Source organism: Magnolia sinica, chromosome 2 (assembly GCF_029962835.1).
Source record: "Magnolia sinica isolate HGM2019 chromosome 2, MsV1, whole genome shotgun sequence".
In the NCBI taxonomy this organism is placed as follows: Eukaryota; Viridiplantae; Streptophyta; class Magnoliopsida; order Magnoliales; family Magnoliaceae; genus Magnolia; species Magnolia sinica.
The window spans coordinates 51,475,642-51,492,989 of record NC_080574.1 but is presented as its reverse complement, the minus strand read 5'-3'; the positions used below and the strand labels follow the sequence as shown (position 1 = coordinate 51,492,989).

The 17,348-nt window shown below is 40.2% G+C and overlaps 1 protein-coding gene across 1 annotated transcript in view; it reads right to left on the bottom strand.

Moving 5' to 3' along the window:
• LOC131225444 (hydroxymethylglutaryl-CoA synthase-like) overlaps positions 1-17,348 on the bottom strand; it is a 54,928-nt gene continuing 37,580 nt past the window's right edge. Inside the window, 6 exon segments of the mRNA XM_058220979.1 lie at positions 1-348; positions 1,867-2,010; positions 2,204-2,239; positions 2,241-2,337; positions 2,917-3,023; positions 4,278-4,331. Coding sequence (XP_058076962.1) covers positions 43-348; positions 1,867-2,010; positions 2,204-2,239; positions 2,241-2,337; positions 2,917-3,023; positions 4,278-4,331 — 744 coding nt within the window. The 3' untranslated portion in view covers positions 1-42.

Here is a 17,348-nt window from a genome sequence, read left to right as displayed (position 1 = left end):
TGAACAGCAAAATCATAATAATTCCATCGAATGTCTTGCGTACTAAGAACTAGATACACACAATGCAAACCTTCTGGATATAGATACAGGATAATTTGAATATTTATCATAAACCAAGGCATCATGAGGTCCATGCATCATGCTTTGTAAAAACACACAACATAAATAAAAGCATAAGAGGAGGCAAACCGGGTATTCGCTCGCAAGATTGGGCTTGTAAAAGTCGTAAACATGAGATATGTGAGTCCCTCTATATGTGCTTTCAAATGCTATTGGGGCATTTGGTCCAATCAGCATTACAATGGCAGCTGCTCCTCTGGTGGGCCGGGCTGGCCCTTCAGCATAGACCTAAAATGAAGAAGCTGTTAGTAAGCAAAAGGAATCACTTGGTCGAGACCTACAACAAATCTATACACACTCATGCAGTCTTGAGAATGATAATTAATTCGCAGGATATAGAAAAGGTATAGGCAACATGTGAGGCCAACATCCAAATGTCAGACCTTCCCACTCATGTTGCTATTTGCAAGTCGTGAATCCTGTCACCTCTGTAGTTAGTGTCGCAACTAGGATTGGCAATTGTTGGGCTTGAAAAGGTCTCAGATGCGATTTCTTTTTAACTGCTAGTGTCAGGCCTATAAAGCCGATCCTGTTCAAATTTTGTCTTTCCACAGCCTGGCCCTGGCCCTGGCCCATGGCTAGCTTTAGTTGCAATTGTGCTGGGCAAGTGTGTCCGGGCCCGACCCATGCACTAAGGATCCTAGTAGGCATCCCTCCCAGCCTGTGAGCCATGAAATCAGCCAATCAAGCTCTTGCTGGATGAAGCAGTAATAGGAAAAATACTCAAACCAGAACTGTTAGATTAAGTATGGCTAGGCCAACCTAACATGCCTTAGTATAAGTAAAGCCCAGCGCAATTAGTTATCTGGCCTGAAAACTCAACTTAGTGTGACTTAGTATAACTCAGGCACAGCCCAATTAGTTATCTGGCCTGAAAACCCAGCGTAGTGTGACTTATAAGCCTCTAGGCTAAGCCCAAACCTGGCCAAGGTGGACTCAGGCTTGCCCCAGGGCAGTCAAGTCCAGTTGCACCTCTAGCTATAGTTTTGGGATCTAGGAAGTAGCAACAGTACTACCTAAGTCCTGGATGGTGATGCTGCCTTCACGAGTTCCAGCTAGTTTTTTACATGCATGTAGTCATGAGAAAATACTAACATCCAAATGGGGAAAATGTGAACCCATCATTTCTTCTTTTCTTCTCTCTCTCTCTCTCTCTGTCTCTCTCTCTTTTTCTGAACAAAGTTGCCATCCAAGTGTCAAGAATTTCCTTACTTTATGTTATCAAGTACCTCACAGTCCCATTCATTTTATATGCTTTAGTTTTGGCTGTATTAGATTTTCGTTAGTCTGGTTCAATCGCATGTGTCACACACCTCACAAATTTATTTACTAAATCTAAAGTGAAAACCAGGCCTTCTTTTCGTTCTTCATTTTATCATATATGCAAATGGTACAGTCTAGAATTCTCTTTTTTCATGGTTTAATTTGTCAAATTTCATATTAAATGATTATTTTTCTTCATTGATATGAACTGAGTAGGAAGTGGGCAACATATAAGCTTATTTTGTTTGTTGCATGAACTCAATGTAAGTAAATTATATGAACCTACTAATGAGTAACTAAAATGTACTTGTAAGTGTTCGAGGCCAAGCCACTTTGAACAATCCTATTACTAAAGGGAGGCATTATGCAAGCAACAATACAAGCAGACATCAAGAAAAGCAAGCTTCAACCCAACAACTAATAAGCATCTTTTCATTAATCAGCACCAATTGAAGTAAACATAAGATGGTCAAAGGCTAATACCGCACTGTCAGTGCAAACAACAAGTCCATAGCATCCATCCCAAGAGCTACTCTCCACACAATTTACATAGTTGAATAAAGCTGCAGTTCCAATATAGCATGCATTTGTTGAATCAACTCCTTCGATGTCCGTATTCCCCAATTCCTGTTTGTCATTCACATGAATAAGGGGACAATGCAATCCCATTCTAAGAAACATAAAAAACAAGAAGATGCTAACACTCTAGGATGAAAAAGTGCTCAAGTTTATGGGCCTTTTCAAGAACAGAAGGAACCATGAAATGTTGCACTCGTTTTACTCTAAAGAACATGCATAGCCAAAGGAATTGGAAAAAAACCTCAAAGATTTACATCGGCCAAGTCTTTATGGATTTTGCTCTTGTCTATCACAGTCTCACTGCCCACTTCCAGGCGACCAATTTGTCTTGGGTCAATCCCATATTTCTCAAGAAGGGAAGTAACAACTGTCAAGCTGAACAAAACCTTTTGTCAAGAATCAAATCTTAACATAATACACGGGCATCCAACTAGTCATGGGTCATGATAGGCTTTAACAAGTTATGTATCATTCAGAAGACCATAAACCTCAGTCAACTGGGAATAGCTCTCAGCAAAAACGGTCCACATATGGACTACAGATACATTGTATTGTTACTGAGTGCATTTTTCCATGGAAATGTTAAAAGGTCAATGATTAAATTGCAAGAGGTGTCTCTTGTTACCTAGGAAGCATTTAACAACTTTTATGAAAGATTTCTATATCCATGATTTCTGAGTAAAACCTTGGAAATCGAAAACCATCTCTGAACCTACTTTTTTTGACAAATTGAGGAATGGTAGGTTTCCATGGAAGATATTTTCATTTCCACGATTTTCAATGTTCCCAAACAAGATCTAACAGACTGGAGAACTCTCTTGTAAAATCATAAAAATGGTTTATTGCTTGCAACCTTTTCTGACTATGGAGAAAAGTTCATATCCAGGCACTTGATAATGGATCATCTGGATTACAGTATAGAAGGAAATCGAGGATTAGAGAGTGGTCCAAAACCTCATGGAAATGACATCTTCCAACTCCATACAAAAGGCCATGCAATCTTGCCCAAGTCCAATAGTGTATTTCCCTTTACTTGCACCATCATGATCCTCCGGAGCTTCCTATATATGGTTGCATGTGAAAAAAGACAATAAGAAAGAATTTAATAGTAAATACTTTCACCATCAAGATCCTCATGAGCTTCTTATGGTTGCACATGAAATGGACAAAAAAAAAAAAAAAATCAATGAAAAGTACAGCAATTTAAAATATTCAAAGCACAAGCCTACAACACCATTTGCATCATGCATGAGAGAGAGAGAGAGAGAGAGAGAGAGAGAGAGAGAGAGAGAGAGAGAGAGTAGGAAGAAGGTTGATCTGATCAAATTCTCATCTACTCTCTCCTCTTTTCCTTTTGAAAATTGAACAACATTAGGGGGATGGTTTGCCACCATTTTCAAAATGGAAGCTGATCCAGTCTCCCTCTCTCCTCTAATGGTTTCTGTCTGGCAAATTATTACGAGGTAACGATTGTAGCCAAGGATAGTTGCCAATTCGAGGTACACAAAGGCAACATCCAGACCATTCATCAGGTGGGTCCCGCCATGAGCATCCCATGGCCCAAAAGACCAGTCTGGTCCACTCATCATTGGACTCTATGTCTACATCACTACCAACAATCATTCCTGTCTAACCACCCATTTTTACCTCAAACAACTGCAGTCCACTTATGAGTGGACAGGTCTTACCTTCCCAGACAGGGATTCCCACATACCATTCCACATGCTTAATAGCCCAGATCTCTCTCTCTCTCTCTCTCTCTCTCTCTCTCTCTCTCTCTCTCTCTCTCTCTCTCTCTCTCTCTCTCATACACACTTCAATTGACATGTGGGCCACAAACCCCCTCTTCAATCTAATCCTCATGCAAAATAACCTCAACATTTCTCTTCAGAAATTTCACTCTTTCTTAAACAGGACAAAAACAATAGAATCAACTAAATTTCGACAATTCACAATACAAATTAGAGAGATAGAGAGAGAAATTCAATGCAATGGCACGTTTGCTAGCAGAATATATCATGAAATTTCTCATGATTAATCAGTCTAATTTAGTGAAAAATGTCATGATATTTCATGAAATCTGGTGAATCAAAGAAACCCTGAAGCAAGAAAATAGCGCCAGTGAAGTACATTGGTGGAATTTTAGAATGAAGAAAAGAATAAAAAAGAGGAATGAATGACTCCAAAGGCGATGAAAACAGATGCAGAAATCCAATTCCAATCCATTCGTAAGGGATACCAGATAAGCGAAAAATCCATCCCATGCAAGAAACGATTCTTGAAAGAGAAAGAGAAGAACCCTAGGAAGCAGTTACGTATTGAACACATGTAGGAGGGAAGTAGATATCCATGGCGAGAATCCCGACGTCCTTTTAGGAATCCATTTCCCTCCCTGGAAGAGAGAGAGAGAGAGAGAGAGAGAGAGAGAGAGAGAGAGAGAGATCAGATCCTCTTCATGGCTAGTGAAGGATTGATGAGATGCGTCTATGAAGGGTCCATCGCAGGATAGGACATGGAGATCGATGGAGGAAATCTAAGGGACCGTTTGAATGTAGGCGCTCGATAGAGGATTTCTCGATGGAAGATGCATGAGGGAAAAGGCGGGCGCTCGATGGATTTGGGATGGATTTGAAAATCCTCTTTCAAATAAGATAACGTTTTGAAATCCGTAATGTTGTGAGTTTTCCGCTAAATAATAACACAAACTCTATTAACGGCCATACATGCATGGGACCAATTTTTTGATGGTTAAGATTGTATTATATAATAAAAATGTATAAATATTTACCATTTACAGCTAGACCGATTATTCCTATGGTCTTGATAACTCTATATCTTACCCACTATTGTTATGAACAATCACCATTATTTTACATTAAATACAAAACTCATAGTGAAAAACATAAAAATGAAAACGGTAAATTAAGCTTTGAATCTAGTATAGCTTTGTGGGCCCCACCATGATCGATTTGTTTCATCCATGCTGTCCATCCATTTCTCGACATAATTTTATCATTGATATCAAAAAATGAGCCTGAACTAAAGCTTAGGTGGACCACACAATATGAAAACAATAGTGATTGGATGTCCACTGTTAAAAATTGGGCTTTGCCAATGACTTACTGGTTTTCGGGGCAGCCATTGTCGATGGCTAAAATCCGTTAGGAAAACCTTCTAAGGTTCGTCGGCTTTGCCTTGTTTTTTGGTAGTGCTAGTCATATCGAAAGTTTTTAAGGGTTTTTGAAAATTCAAAATGGCAAAAATCTGCGACGTTACAATCTACCCCCCTTAAAAATAATTTTGTTCCCAAAATTACTTAGGGGTAATAAATAAAAATATTATCATTTCGTTTTAAGTTTTATTGATTTCAGGTTTATATGTGTGGTAGGGTGCAGACTAACTACACTAGCTTTGCTTATTATATTCTACCTTCCTTAAAAGTTTCCATCTTTAAGATTTGAAAACAAATGTCAAAATTATTATTATCATACTAAGTGTTTGATGATAAAGTTTACTTAAGGGTGGTATATTATACTCTTCATGATTATGCTAACACAAAAAGACAATTGTGGTAGGCTTTGATCTCATATGTCAATTCTTTTCCCGATCAGATTAGAAAGATCGTTATATCCCTTCCTAGTCCTGGTGAATCATAGTCTTCTGCTCGGTCAAAGCAGTGAGTCCGTTGGTAGTCACCCACGATTGAGAATTGGGTTAAGCCATGAATATTCCACAAGTGTATGATTTCGTAATTCCGTAGTCCGATTATTTTTAACATTTTGAAGATATCAAAATTTATTAAAAAGTTCAAGTTTCATATTTATAAGATTTTAGTGGGTGATGAGTTTCCCACCATGCCTATGATCAAACGACTATCCTAGAAAGGTTTTCGGGAACTTAAGGTTTCTCCCAACATTATTATTTTGATCCTATGGTCAGTGAGTTATGAGCAAATCATGCCTGGGTTTCATTAATTTCAATAGGGAAGGAAGAATCGAAAGTTTTAAGGTATTTTGAAGGTTTGAAGTGATGGTGATGTAAGGAATGCCGCAGAAAAGAAAAGAGGAAGAACATTATCTTCTCAAAGTGGAATGAACTTTGAATCCATAAGAGACTAAGAACCCAAAATATTTTAGTAAAGTTCGATTCGAATACGAACTCACAGAATCTTAAGTAATGAAACGAAACTTACTTAAGAAGTCTAATTTATCAAATTTATAAATTATTTGAAATAGTAAAATATACTAAAAACAAGAATTTAATTTAATCATTCGGGATGATTCCTAAGATGTTTGAAAGCAATTCCTAATTAGACTCAGAATCTTAAAACTCTATGATGAAAAAGATACGTCCAGTCCATCAGCAACTTTTAGTTGTAGAAACTTTTTGTTTTAATACATCTTTTGTTCATAATGTATTTATCACTTTTAATTACTAGATAATTTTTATAATTTTTACGGTAATTCATCATTAAGTTGAACCTTTTCATACAAAATTTCAATCTATTTCAAATTCCATAAAAATTATAAAAAAAAATTCAGAAGCACAAGTTATTCAAAATCAAAGATTTTCTGTAAGATACTACAATGTTTCGAAGTCTTGTAACGTTTCTTGTACTTTCAGTGACTAAATTATTTTTAAAATTTTTATAATGACTTATCATTAAGTTTAAGGTCACTCCACAAAATTTTATTTCATTTGGAATTGTAAATAAATTATTAAAATTCTAAAAGTAACAGCTGTCTAAAACTAATGATTTTTGGACAGTTGTCAAAACATCCTAAAATTAGCTATATTATAATTTTTATTTTATTTTATATAAAACTATACTTATTAAGCTTCAATGTGACTTTTGAATAACCTAAATCAGAGTTATAACGAAGGAGATGAATTTTTAAAGTTACCATAAAAATGTGAATAATTTCGAAATTTTCCGGATGTGGGGCCACTGCTATTAGCCACTCCGATGGTGGCATGCCGTGGTTTGGCAAGGTGCCGCAGCTCCCACGGTAGTGCTGCCGTCGCCTATAGGATTCCAGCGGGGCGTCGCCACTTCGGCAGTGGGGCCGCCGGAATATTTTTTTTAAAATTTACATAGAAAAAGCATTTTTAAACCTTTTCTCTAAAACATATATATGTAAATATGTATATATGTGCATATAAAAATATATTTTCCTCTCTTTCTTTCTTTCTTTCTTTATTCATTCAACAAGCATATCTCCTAAATCAGAATGAGTTACTAGACGTACCAGATATGATTTTGGGGTAGGAGGTTTTGCTTTATCCAAATAACCTGGTTAATTGCCACAATTCCATCAGTTCTATGGTCAAAAATCCCATTTATTTCTATTTTTACTATTTATGATAAGTTTTAGCTTGATTATAACTCTTCATTCTTTGAGCATTAGGAGTTGTGTCCAACATGAAAAGTGCTTAGAAAAATTAGAAGAATAAAGTGGTTAAGCGATATAGAACACTTGCTATAAATAGCAAATTTTACTATTTATATTAAGTTATGAATTTTAGGGAGTTTGAGTTAGAATTTGATTATGGAACTTCTTACAAGGTTTGGTATTACTATTTAAAGGATCGTAAATTCATTTTTATTATCTACCAATGGAATTTCAAATTTTCTAGAATTTATTTCTATTTTCTTATTTTTCCTCGTGAATTCGAGGTATCTATGTGAGGAGTCTAAAGAAGCTCTTTGGATTCAAAGTAGTTATGCATGATATATTTACAAGGGTTTGAATTTAATTACTAAATCAACTTTAATATCTCTAATTAGTGAATGTATATAATGTTCGACATAATGGTTGTAATAAGCCCATTGAAATATATACTTTGCTCGAAAATGTTGAGATTCTAAGTATCGGATGGGCCACAAGCACGAGATCATGTCTAAGTGACTAATAGATGATTTTTAACTGTTTATTTACATGGACATTGTTTGAACGACGCTGATCACTATATTAAAGTAATTATAGTGATGCATTTGATAATCTAGTTGTTTTAGGATATCATTAGTGGGCTATGTGCCCAATGGTTTAATAGTTTAGTGACACACATATTACACATGCAACTCTTGGAAACAATTTAGATGTAATCCAAACTCTCACCGAGGATTTCAAACCTCCTCTTTGAGGAGATTTGAAACTCCCAATTACTTTAAGGCGTGTTTGGTTCGTGGAAGTGAATGGTATTGAATGGTATTAATGGGATTGACATCATTATCGCATAATGATTGCATGTCTGGAAATATCATGGTATTGTAGCCATCCAATCCCATGCTTGGGATTTTTTTTTAAAAAATGCTACAAGAAAACACCGGACTAGGCCAAATCATGTTTGGTGGACCATGGAATTGTAAACAACGGACCAAATTTGTAATAGATGTCATTCACTTGTACAAATGTATAACCAGAATGTCACGTGTAAATGGGGTATATGGATGGATGCCATGGACAAACGCATGCATCAATGTGGGGCTCACATGTGTAGTGAATTTCAAAATCAGGAAAATCCTACATGGGACCAAATGCAATTCCATGAGACTAAATGCAATTCCATCCCACCTAATTCCATCTAACACCCTGCACCAAACACCCCCTTATGGTGTCAAACAACCAGGGGAAGTAAAATCCTCAGTTACTTTATGTTGCCAACCAACTAGGGGATTTAATCCTATTGTTCGTCATTTCAAGCTTTAAATTCAAAATCATACACGCAATATAGGAAATTTAATCCTAAAGTCTAGTTTCTAAGATTTGAGTTTCAAAGTATAGCAAACTGGGGAGTTTGGTCATAAGGTTCATTTTTCCTAATTTACTGGATTTCTAACACTAACAGGTACTTCTAAAATCTGTGAGATACCTTAGAGGACTAAACCTCTAATCTTAAGTGTCATAACATAAGTTATTGTGGTTTATATAGTTCGCATTCCCAAGGTCAACTAAGACTCATGAGCCGGGCATGGTGGTACGGGACACCGTGTCCGAACTGTCGGCCTATGCTAGGGTGACAAGCCTCCCCATAGTGACCAGTGAGCGCTAATGGAGGTGATAGATCATTGTTCAAATGGCCCCCATCAAATTACTAGGCTGATGGTTTCGTGCTAGAGTACCATTCGAACGACCTGGGCGTGAATGGAATTGGGTGACGAGCCTTTTCCTTGTGGTGATTTGGTTTTATGTGATAAGCCTACACCTCTGTAACACCCCGCCACTGTTCATCCGGGCTATGGTTCGAGCGTGGGTTGTCATCTGGGTCCTTAATATGGGATCAGTCGGGCTTCAAAAATAGTGCTCCGGTTGGTCGAGGCAGTGTGCTGTGGGCTGTTACAACCTTAGAATTAAGTGATCATGCTCAGTTTGGGTGACGACCCATACCGGGTTGATCCACATACATTTAGGTGTAAGACCCGTATCCTAACCTGTACTATTTCATAAGCTTTCGTGGTCATCCTGGTCGAATTCCAGTGACCCGCGATCAGTTATCGGCGTTTGCGCGTTACCCTGAGATGTGTCCTGTATATCTCAGTTGGCTTGACCTAAAACTTGTACCAGTGCGACCGCGCAGTCGCCGCGGTTTCGATGCCGCATCTTACACGCCGATGCGGTATCCTGGCCAGGAGATGTAGACCCGCGTTCAGTTCGAGGAAAACGCTGCACGTTGTAAATTCCGAGAGAATCCATCACATTAATCACCTCACTTGTCAAAAGTACACCCATCACTCAACCCATTACTCTCCCCATTCCTAAGTACAAAAGTAATCTCAAAAGTCAACTTTCGCATCACCTCACCATCCTCTCTCCCATCACTTCTCTTACATCTTTCTCTCTCATCTCTCTCTCTCTCTTAATTTTCAAACTCCATCTCTCTCCAAGCAACCCACGTCCATGGCTTCCAAGGGGAGAAGCTAGTGTGGCCCACCTTCCTAACTCTCATCTTCACCATCCATGATCCATCTCAACCGTTGAAGTCCATCAATTGGGGTTCTAGCATGCATTGGCGGAAGAAGGGAAGATCTAACGGTGGATGCTTCTTTCTCTCTCTCTACTTCCTTTATTTTGTGGCCCACTCAATGAGTTATGTGATGTCCAACCATCCATTAAATGAACCCCATGGCTGTCCAAGCCATGTGGGCCCTACCTTCTGGGTGATGGGAAAACACAAATATCAGATTGATTTTAATCAAGTGGGCCACGTCTATGTGGGACCCACCTTGATTCACATCGTCTGTGAAGTGTGACTAGACCGTGGGACGTACTAACAGCCTCTGGACGTTGCACGTAAAAAAAAAGAAAAGAAAAACGTTAGCTTGATTCAATATTTTTGGTGGGCTACTCATGTAGGCCTCACCTTAATGTATGTGTCTAATCCACGCCGTCCATCTCATTCCTCAGCTCATTTTAAGCATTGAGCTGAAAAAATGAAGTGAATCTGATTTTCTGATGGGCCATACCATAGAAAACAATATTTTCTACCGTTGAAATCTACCCTAACGTTTCTATACACCAAAATACCTCAAATATTGGGCTCGTTCGGATTGTCTTGAGCCATGGAATCTAATGGCTGGGCTGGATTTTTTGGAAGCAGGCCCCACATGTGAAAAACCTCAGAAAAACTCAAAATAAAATAATAATAATAATAATGCAAGGCAGCAACAGGCTGACGCCAGAGCAGCATCATGGACGCTGGAGGTTGGGACCGTGGGCCCCATCTTGATGTGTTTAGAACATCAACACCGTGCATTTTGATGGAGCCCCTTAGGGCAGTGGGCCCTCCAAAAATCAGACGTAGGTGAAGCTCAGATGGCCCACATGGCAGGAAACAATGAAGGTTGAGCGTCTGTCAGTGGAACCCTTCTGTTGTCATAGAAGTTTTGGATCATATGAAATTTGTTTTTCCTTTCATTTAAGTCCCCGTGACCTTATTAACAGATTAGACAGTAGAAAAATGTTATGGTGTGCCCCACGTGGGACCCACCTTGATGTATTTGTTTTATTTCCACGCCATCCATCAGCGTTTTAGCAACACCGCCCATCCAAACATCCAGCGTCTGGATGCTGGACACACTGGACTGGCCTGGATATATATACATATATTATATAATATATATATAATATTATAGTATAATTTATATATTATAAAATATAGTATGGTGGGCCCCATGTGGGGACCCACCTGTCTTGAGATAAGGTGGGCTGACGTATCAGACGTCAGCCCGTTAGGTGGACCCCCCATATAAACCGTCCATACAAACGGCGTGTATGCACACCGTCCATTTAATTGGTGGGCCACGTGTGTGGACCCTACCGTGATGCATATGTTGCACCCAAACCGTCCAATCCTTTGGCAAGCTTGTCTTACAGGCTAGAGACTAAAAAAAATAAATCAGATCTAAAGTTCAAGTGGACCCCACCATCAATGTGGACAATGACATCCACCGCTCAAAACTTTTAAGGGCCGCAGTAGTTTCTAGTAAGCTGATATTTGTCGTCACTTTATCTATCAATATGTTAACTTATGAATGGGTTGGATTTGTGAACTACAGATTGGTGGGCCCAACGAATGATTATGAATGTTTTATGGAGGGTGAACCCCCCAACTGATGTGTGTGGTGTGGCCCACACAAGCCATGGATTGACTTGATGTTTATGTCCCAGTGGCCCCACCATGATGTGTATATGACCCACTTGTGCGACCCATTGGTGCAGCCCACTTGATGTGTATATGGCCCAGTTGTGCGGCCCATTGGTGTAGCCCACTTAATGTGTATGAGGCCCATTGGTGCGGCCCATTGATGCGACCCACTTGTCGTATATGCGGCCCATGGTGCGACCCATTGATGCGGCCCACTTGATGTATGAGGCCCATTGGTGCTGCCCGTGGATACGACCCACTTAATGTATATTTGAGGCCCATATATGAGGACCAATGTGATGTATTCATGACCCATGTGTCGAGGCCCATTGCGACGTACTGGAGGCCCATTATGATGTATTTCTAGACCATTTGGTAAGGCCTTATGAGATGTATTTTTTTGACCCATGTGCTGCGGGCTATTATGATGAACATGAGGTCCATGAGCGAGGCCCAATGTGATGCATAAGTGACCCATGAGTGAGACCCATAATGATATGTATTCGGTCCTTATATGAGGCCATGGGCCCACAATACGTTTGGCTCTATGTGGATCACTCCTTGGGAGTAATGTTGGTTAAAAGGCCACATTGATGGGCAATGATGGTTTAATGTCCACATTGTGACCTTCTCTTAGGCCTGGATAGGCCCATTCCCCAATGAGTTAACCCAAACACTTGGGCCCCTTTGATATTGTTTGATCCATCATCGGTCATCCATCTATGAACCCCACCTTGGGGCCGATTGCCGATTAGCAATCGAGGCCGATTATCATGACCGATTGCCAATTAGCAATCGAGGTCAATTATCGTGACCGATTGCCGATTAGCAATCGAGGCTGAATATCGTGACCGATTGCCGATTCTGATTATCGAGGCCGATTATCGATCGATTCTGATTATCGTGGCCGATTGCTGATTCCGATTGTCGAGGCCGATTCCAATCGTTGAGGCCGATCATCGAGGTCAATTCTGATTATCGAGGTCGATTCCGATTGTTGAGGCCTAATGTAATGTATATAAGGCTATAGAGTCCTTTGTGGTGTATATTAGGCTCGTGTTAGAGGCCCATTGTGATGTATATGTGGCCCATGTGATGCGACCCACTTGATGTATATGAGGCCCAATGTGACGTATTTATGGCCATCCATTGAGGCCCACCTCGATGTGATGCATAATGGATCGTGTGAGAGGCTCATTGCGATATGCTTGGGGCTGATGGGTTGTTGCCCATTGTGATGTATTCGGTGCCCATGGGACGTGGCCCATCCGATGTATATAGGCCCATGTGATGTAGCCCATGTGATGTATATTAGGCCCATGTGTTGCAGCCCATTATGATTGTATGAGGCCCATTGTGGTGCATTTGAGGGCCAGGCGATGGGGCCCGTTATGATGTATATTAAGCTCTTAAGTGAGGCCCATGGTGTTGTATATTTGGCCCTTATGTGAGGCCATGGGTCCACTATATGTTAGGCTTTATGTGGGTCATTCTTTGAGGGCAATGTTGGTTAAATGTCCACATTGTCAAGGTTGATTATTGATGCTAGTTAATACTGATTATGAGTATGTGACAGCATAACATCATGATACATGCCCATAAACATCATCTGCATGTTTGTTATGAGATGTGGTTGATCATTGCATATGTCATTGAGCATGTTGTTATGAGACTCCTTGATATGTGGAGGTTATCTTACACAAGCGCACGGTATGCGCAGGATTGATGCATGACTAGATTGTATGACTTATGCATTTTACAATATAATTACTGTAGGCCCTAGCGACATTAGGGCCATAGCCTCCACAGGCTTATCGTGGATGGCTAGATGGGACACCGAAAATTTGTTCTAGCATCGGCCTGCCATAGATGGCCCTGGGTGAAAATCTTTAAACCCTCTTGGTACTAGAGGATGCCCCAACGTTGAGACCGATTGGATACATGAGTGCCCGAGTACCGAATGCCAAGAGGTCACGTCTCGTACTGTGTCGTGGTCAGTTGGGAGGGGGTGTGGCCTTACCCGCTCGAGGGTAGGGGGCATTACTAGGCTAAGTTTGACCAGCTCATGAATGGGTTCGCTATCGACGTGCCGGATAGGTATTGACAGACTATTGGCCAGGCGGATAGTGAGGTTTCTTACGCTCACTTGGACTGTGTTACTGGGAGAGGGGCAGTGCCGTTTAGAGTGTACTAAACCCCGATGATGATCCCAGAGATGAACTGTACTGATACGTGGACTTATGGAGCATGAGTTACATATTCATTCATTCATTCATTCACTATCCACTCGGGCTAGTGGTGTGTAACTATTTGTTACGTGTACATTCGCAATGGTCAGGATTTCGGTTGAGGTGTGTGACTAACTTGAGATTAGGAGTTTACCACATTGAGACTGACTATCCAAATTAGGTATGGGACTAGTTTGGATAGAAGTCCCTTGTGATGGGCCCTATATCTTGCGATACTACGTACTATCATCCCGACTTCACACTCTAACATGGTCACTCCATTCACACCGCATATTGCATTATATTTAGCATATGGCAATTTGGGTTATTGTGTTTCTGCATTTATATGGTATAGGTACGGCTGACGCTATTTGTGTTATTCATCAGGAATGTATATTGCATTGCATCCTCTGCATCTGATATTTGGTGCTTTATGACTCCTGATTTGCATAGTTGATTCGTATTGCATATTCTAATATTGTATGACTTACTGACAAGTCCAGACTTGTCAGTATTTCCATTTACTTTGTTATCTCATGCTCTGTGATCGTGTTAGTATTTCCGTTTACTCTGAGAATTCCTGATCTTGTCAGTATTTCTGCTTACTCTGATAATTCATGATCTTGTCAGTATTTCTGCTTCTTCCGACATTGTATGATTTATGGATTACTAGTATTTTCGGTATTGTATGACTATGACATTGTATTGAATACTTGGTACTTACCTTGTGCACACACTTATACCACCCTCTAAGCTTTTTATAAGCTTATGCACGATAGATGCGTGCAGGTGATGTTAGGTTATAGCAGTGTTGAGCTTGGAGCGAACAGTGGTCTTCTGGAGCTTGATTTTCAATTTATGTATTTCATTTTTTAGTATTATACTGAAATGATTATATTAGTGGATATGTGATAATGATGTTGCCTTTGTGAATTGGGTAATCTTGTGGTTATGCTTATTATGAGTTAAATGTACAAAAAAAATCCTCCTTGTAGGATCCCAGAATCAGAATCTAGCATATGGACGCTAGGAACCAAGAATGAGGTACTACAGAGGCTGTCAGCACCAGATTCGGCGATCGAGATTCCTGTGAATCCGATTTCTGAGTTTGGGGCATGACATTAGGTTTCATATCGTACCTTTAGAATTGTTAATTTGTGAGATAAATGAGTGACATCTAAATTTGAATCAAGGGACACTGGTTAGGAGTCGCTATGTGCGACAACAAGCCACGTGATCCAGATAAGGATTCGTGATATAACATCGGTATCTTAGCTTCGCTAATATACTAGATGAATTGAACTTAATAATTACTCAACTAACATGATCATTCATTGCATCGCATTAGTTTAGAATGTGGCGAAATAGGCGCTGAAGTCGCATGTTGAGGAAGTGCTGTCATTTGAGAACCAGGTGGTCTGAGTCACATGTTGAGGGAGTGTTGAATGGTGAGAGCATGCATCATATCATATCTTCATATATGCATTTAACAAGAGTATTTAAGAAATGTTTGATTTCTTGTTTTCTCATTACTTGCGTTGATTGGGTTGATAACATGTGTAACTTAGAACTAATGGAACCACTGAGTTAGCTACTCACTCCCACCTGGGACTGTTTTAAAATACCAACTAGGCATATCATTGATGCAGGTACTGGTGAGACCTCAGACAGGTAGTGTCACGCCCCAGACTCGATAACCGGACTCACAAAGAACCCGATAACCGGTTCTGGCCGCAATAGACTCCGTAGTACCCTATTCTCGGCTCCTGAAGCAGGTTCTGATCCTAAGACCCTACAAGGAGGATTTTCATAAATATACTTCCATTCTAATATGAGCATACCCAAGATCATAGCAAGTAAATCTCAGAAATAACAAAGGAACACACAACAAAAATCCACTATGAATTTGAGCTTTTAGATACAGGGCTGAAGGAAATACATATGATAACAGAAGAAAGAGGGAAAGATTCACAACGCTGGGGTCCTCAGCTTAACTCCTATCCAAGCTTCGCTATTAAGACGCCGACCTAGGATCTTCTACATGCATTAATCGTGCATAAACTTATAGAAAGCTTAGAGGGTGGTGAAGGTGTGTGACAATGGTGCGTAGAAGAATAATAAGGGATGCAGAAGGAAAACATGATCAATACCAATATCACTAGCCTTATCAAGTTTAAGCCATGAATGCAAGAAGCCGTACTAAGGCTACGCAATGCAATAAGGCTTATACAGCCAATACCAATGCAATGCGAAGTAATGCCAATGCTCATGACCAGTCCACATATCAAGTACAGTTCCATCATAAGGAATATCACTGGGGTCTAATGCACTACAGGATGACCGTCGCTCTCAAGACCGCATAGTTAAATGAGCGTAAGAGACCACACTACCTGCCTGTGGACAACTAATTACCAGTGAGGCTCGATGGTAGCGGACCCACTCACAAGCTGGTTAGACTCAATTTAGTAATGTAACGACCTTGGAATTTTTGTGCTAATCTTTCCTTAAGTAGTTGTTTTTGGGGTAATTAGCGCTTTACTTGATTGCTTGTGAAATTCGCATCAATCACTTTAAATTGTATCTGCATGGCTCTAAACGTGTAGATTAGTGAGCGCTACGTTACTCTGAAATCTGGGATCCATCGCTAAATCCAGTTGTTCTGAGGAATTTTTGGAAGATCTGGATCGGACCTAGACCGCGCGTCGAAAGTCCGATAGCGATGATCTTAGGCTGTTGCGGTCACTGAGTTGGGCTTGGTCTTCACCTCAAAAATCAAGTCGATCTGATGTTCTGGGTCGATTTGGTTGAGCTCGGAGTGAAGAGTGTGAGAACGGTTGGAATTTATTAAGCTTTTTATGAAATCTGAGTCGTGTCGCTTGCGCGACGATTTTAAGCATTCTGACCGTTGGATTCTGACCCAATTTCACCCTTTGATCAGGATGGTTGGCCCAGGCATATCCTAGTGCTTGTGGACCTGATCGAGATTCCGTGACCGTTGAATTGAGTGTGGTCCGCCACGGCTGATCTGAAGAGCCGGTCGGTACGAAAACTCAGCCTGACCTAGATCCATGGTCAGTGAGCTTAAGTCCGACCTTTCGTGGTTATAGGCCCACCAGAAGTGCTTCGTTGGATCGAGAAAGGCGTGCTTTGGTTATAACCTAAGTATACCTTGACCCTGGGGTTATTTCCATCATTTTAAGGCCTATATATAGTCCTTAAACCCTAGCTCTCATTTCCATACGAATTTTCTCTAACCCTAGCTTGGAAAGAGAGTGGAAAGAGAGAGGAAGTGAGAGAGATTAGTTGGTGAATCACCTTGATTCTTCCTTGTTCTTCTTCACCTTTGAACCTTCACTTTGAATCGTTCCTCTGACGATTCTGAGTTCTTTTGGGGTAAGTTAACCTAACCCTAATCTGTGTTAGAGCTTAGATTAGACTTGGTGTTGTTGTATCTCATTTCTATCCTTATTTTAGGGTATTCTTGCGCCGTTGACGAAGACAACTCGTCTAAAT